General features: G+C 44.4%; 1 protein-coding gene across 1 annotated transcript; it reads right to left on the bottom strand.

Annotated features, from left to right (window-relative positions):
- Positions 1-346: 346 nt before the first annotated feature.
- LOC135514599 (uncharacterized) lies at positions 347-1,018 on the bottom strand. The gene has a single exon (XM_064938024.1). It carries the CDS (start codon positions 1,016-1,018, stop codon positions 347-349), a length of 672 nt encoding a protein of 223 aa, XP_064794096.1.
- Between the last annotated feature and the right edge of the window lie 3,902 nt (positions 1,019-4,920).

Genomic DNA, 4,920 nt, shown 5'->3' on the forward strand with positions numbered 1-4,920 from the left:
CTCTGACCTCCCTATAGGATGTCTCATCATTGTCGATGATCAGGCCTACCACTGTTGTGTTGTCGGAAAACTTCATGATGGTGTTGGAGTCATGCCTGGCCATGCTGTCATGAGTGAACAGAGAGTACAGGAGGGGACTGAGCACGCACCCCTGAGAGGCCCCCGTGTTGAGGATCAGCGTAGCAGATGTGTTGTTACCTACACTTACCACCTGGGGGCTGCCTGTCAGGAAGTCCAGGATCCAGTTGCAGAGGGAGGTGTTTAGTCCCAGAGTCCTTAGCTTAGTGATGAGCTTTGAGGGCACTAATGGTGTTGAACACTGAGCTGTAGTCAATGAATAGCACTCTCACATACTGTAGGTGTTCCTTTTGCTTCCCGAATCTCTGTGCACATTGTTACAGAATGACGCCCCACCAAAGGGAAGCATCAGGGAGTTTTGTTTTGTTTTCGTGTTGGAGGTGATGTCGGGTCTGGGTGTCAGAACCAGAGCTATCGGGGAGGCCTCAGCTGCTTTGTCGGATTCCCATGCATCAGCGGGGTCGACGGGTTCCCCTGCCTTAGATGGATTTACGGGTTTCCATACTCCAGCAGGATTGATAGACTCCCATGCCTCAGCTGGTTCGACAGGCTGCCATGCCTCATCGGGTTCGATAGGCTCCCATACCTCAGCGGGCTCAATAGGCTCCCATGCCTCAGTGGGCTCGATAGGCTCCCAAGCCTCAGCGGGCTCGATAGGCTCCCATGCCTCAGCGGGCTCGATAGGCTCCCATGCCTCAGCGGGCTCCATAGGCTCCCATGCCTCAGGTGGGTGAACAGGTTCCCGTGCCTCGATCGAGGTAGCCGGGGAGGTCTCAGCTGGCTCATCAGGTTCCCACACATCAGCAGGGGTGACTGGTCCGCACCTGATCCCTGTGATCGTCCCTTTGGTTGGCGTCCTGCGGCTGGAGACGAACGCGCCGGGGAGGGGGTACCGCCATGTATGCTCTCTCGGGTGCTCTAAGTCACCATGATCCCACATCTCAGCCGGACTGACATTTTTTCCCGCAACTCAGCAGAGGCGACCGGTCCGCTCCTGATCCCCGGGATCGTCCTTTTGGTCGGCTTTCTGCGGCTTGGGCCGCACGTCGGGGAGGGGGTAATTTCACATGTGCTCCCTCTCCAGCCTCTAGGTCACCAGGCTGTTAGTTATGACGCACACCTGTCACCATCGTTACGCACACCTGCGTGTCATTAGACTCACCTGGACTCCATCACTTCCCTGATTACATTTGTTATATATGTCACTCCTTTTGGTTCTTTTCCCAGGGGTCATTGATGCTGTTTCAGTTCCCTGTCTGTGCTTTGTTCGTGTTTCTTGTTTTGTATTATGATTCATTTATTTTTTTAAACACTCACTCCCTGAACTTGCTTCCCGACCCTCAGCTCACATCGTTACAAAGGCAAAGGGTGGCTAATACACATTTTAAAAAATGATTTGTTGAACACTTTTTTGGTTACCACATGATTCCATATGTGTTATTTCATAGTTTTGATTTATTCACTATTATTCTACAATGTAGAACATTTTTTTTAAATTAAGAAAAACCCTTGAATGAGTAGGTGTGTCTAAACTTGTGACTGGTGCTGCATGTTTGCTTTATAAATCCATTTTGATTCCATTTAATCAACCCCACATTGGGACTGTTGGGTTATATTACTGTCTCTGTATGATGATGGGTTTTCAACCACACAAGACTCATCTTCACAATATGAAGGGAGGGAGGAGTAGGGATGGAAGGAGAGAGGGATAAGGTTTATCTATTTATCATCTGTTTTGCTATTCACTGCTCAAGCCTTTAACCCTTTCGTGTCTATCTTTGATTCAGGATCAAAGGGTTAGACACCAAGGCGAAATAGGGAAGTTGAAAGCTGACCTCAGAGCAGTGGATGGCTTGTATCCCTTCCCTGTACATCAATTGAAAATTCCGCGGGACTTATTAGGTAATGACTTATTAGGTGGTAATATTACAGAGGGTTACTACCGTGTGTGTGTAATCCTAACATTGAGCTATTGAAGAATGGGCTAATATGCATAAGCTTCTAACTCGGGCTACACATCTCAAGCTTGTTTGTCTCCATTGTTATGTTGCACAAGTATGCACCTGGCCTCTCCGCTGCCTCAGATAATCCCCTTAAATCTTGTGGAGTCACAGGAAAAGCCAGACTACAATAACTTGTTGGATACTTATTAGGGGTTCACGGTGATTATAGTTTTTTTCCTTGACATGATCAAATAAACCAAGCATAGATTGGTCACTTTTTTCTAATTTGGCACACAGACACAAGAGACCATAAGTAAGTTGGTCAAAAAGAATGGCACTGATCGGCCAATAGATGGCGCCGTTATAAGCAAGCTCATTTAAACCCTCATATCCGCCGCCCTGTTAGGTTTAAACTTTATATGTAGCTGTCTTTCCACATGCTGAACAAATTTGCCTCAAGGACCCATAAGGTCTGTCAGGATAGATTTCCATACAAAAGCTATAGGACCTTTATTTTTTATACTAGGCCTTATAGCCTATCTGAAGAAATAAGCAGGCTTGTTCTTGGTAATTGCTGTATGTAAAGCAGAACTACAGCATAGGCCAAATTTACTTTAGAGGAAATTTGAGGAGTGAAAGTGAATTGGGGTGATACCTTTGGCCAGAATCAACCGGATGCATCTGGTTTTCAGGGGAAATGGAAAGGGAGCCTGTTTTTGGATGTTAACAAGGTGATACTCCATCTTAACTTCTCCTCCACACTTACCGTATTGGTTCAACAGTGCAGATGAGAACTTCCCGACAGTTTTTGTTCTCTCGTCAGGACTCAGGCATTTATTTTACACCTGCTATGTTAGGTTACCACCTTATTAATAACAGGTCTACAGCGTGCCATAGGATGTCGTGATCAGTCGATTGACAGGTGTACTGTAGAACGATAAACAATACACTTTCCTCTGGTATGGATGCTCGCCAATGTGGGTTCGAGTCCAGACTTGCGATAAACTTCTTTAAAATAACTAACACTAGTACTGCAATACTGCCATCTTTAGGATGATAACGAGAGTGCTTGACTTCGTTAAGGATGCTCTTATGGAATAGTTTTTGTTCACGTCCATCTACAGTACAGTACCAGTCAAAAATTTTGACACACCTTCTCATTCAAGTGTTTATCTTTATTTTTTTAAACTATTTTCTACATTGACTCACAATTGGCCCAGCATCATCCTGGTTAGGGTAGGGTTTGGCCGGCTGGGATGTCCTTGTCCCATTGCACTCTAGCGACTCCTGTGGTGGTCCGGGCGCATGCACGCTGACACGGTCGCCAGGTGCAGGGTGTTTCCTCCGACGCATTGGTGTGGCTGGCTTCCAGGTTAAGCGGGCATTGTGTCAAGAAGCAGTGCGGCTTGGCTGGTTCATTTTTCGGAGGACGCATGGCTCTCGACCTTCACCTCTCCAGAGTCCGTACGGGAGTTACAGCAATGGGACAAGACTGTAACTACCAACTGGATACCAAGAAAGTGGGGAGAAAAACGGGTAAACAAAAAAGCTAAATAGTACCCTCGTTATGTTGAGAGCACAACCTATTTATCTCATGATCACAACATGACAGGCAACCCTGTTTCCCAGTGTGAGCTAGCTAATTAGCTAGGTAGTCTTGTAAGCTAGTTAGCTAGCTAGCTTGCTATCTATGCTGGTTGTTAGCTTGCAGGCTGATATTGAATCTGATCAAGCTCTGAGGCTGAAATGGAATCTGATCTGCCTGTCAGGAATGGAGCTCACCCACTGTAAATGTAAATATTATCCACAAAACATGAAGTGTCCCTTACAATTATACACATATCAGTTATGCAAGCTAACAACCAGCATAGATAACAAGCTAGCTAGCTCGCTATCAAGACTACCTGGCTAACTTACTAACTCACTCACAAGACTAGCCAAGCTAGTGTTGTTGCTTGCATGTGATTGGCTATGGTCTTGGGGGTGGCATACAACCTGGGAGACAGGGTTGCATGTCAGGCATCGTTCAGGGCTTAAATGCCCCAAGAACTCTTAGCTCAAGTTAAGGGACATTTAGCTTGCTAACATTCAAACGTATAAACTGATAATGAGCGCCAAACACAAATGAAAGCATGATGTTAGCATGAAATGTACCATCCCTTAGTGTAGCAATCAATAAAAACAAATGCGCTGATCCACAGTGGGCTCTGCCACCTCAACCATACTGTCAATCTATCAATACGTCCACTCCTATTTATAGAGTTTATCTTGTGAACTCGACAAAACAACTTTTGTTATGTCGTGATAATGAGACAAATAAGTTGGGATCTCGAAATAATGAGGGATTTACTTTTTTATTCATATGTCCTCTCTGGACTTCCATAGGTAAGTTTAGGGCTAACCAATTATTTATATATACACTAGATGATTAATAGTGGGCTCTGAAGCCACCATGCTTCCATTTTGGCAATCCCTCATCGTAAAAAATATTTAGGAAGTTATAGAAATGCATTTATTAGCACCTACATTTGTTTTTGCCACATTTATTTTTATTACAGACACCATAATGCATACATTTACATTGTATTATGTGAGCTACACATTACAATAAACAATGAAAAAAAATATACTAAATCATTATACTAAAAGTATAATTTTTAAGAAGTTCTAATGTTACTGTCCCCACTCCAACAAAAAAAATACTTAAATACTTGTAATTTTGTCTATGAAACAATTAATAGAAATATTCCTACGGAGGACTGGTTCTTCTGGGGAGTGCCAATATGGCCAAAATGTCGCTTCAAAACCTCTTATTGGCCAATATATAGCACCTGGCTAATGTGTCCCAGGTGATCTGATGGGTCCAGCTACAATGCAACGTCCTATCACGTGCAAGTAA

This window comes from Oncorhynchus masou, chromosome 26, assembly GCF_036934945.1.
Source record: "Oncorhynchus masou masou isolate Uvic2021 chromosome 26, UVic_Omas_1.1, whole genome shotgun sequence".
Taxonomy (NCBI): domain Eukaryota; kingdom Metazoa; phylum Chordata; class Actinopteri; order Salmoniformes; family Salmonidae; genus Oncorhynchus; species Oncorhynchus masou.

Coding starts and splice junctions, on each gene's coding strand:
- LOC135514599 (XM_064938024.1), bottom strand. CDS start 1,018: ATGTGGGATCATGGTGACTTAGAGCACCCGAGAGAGCATACATGGCGG.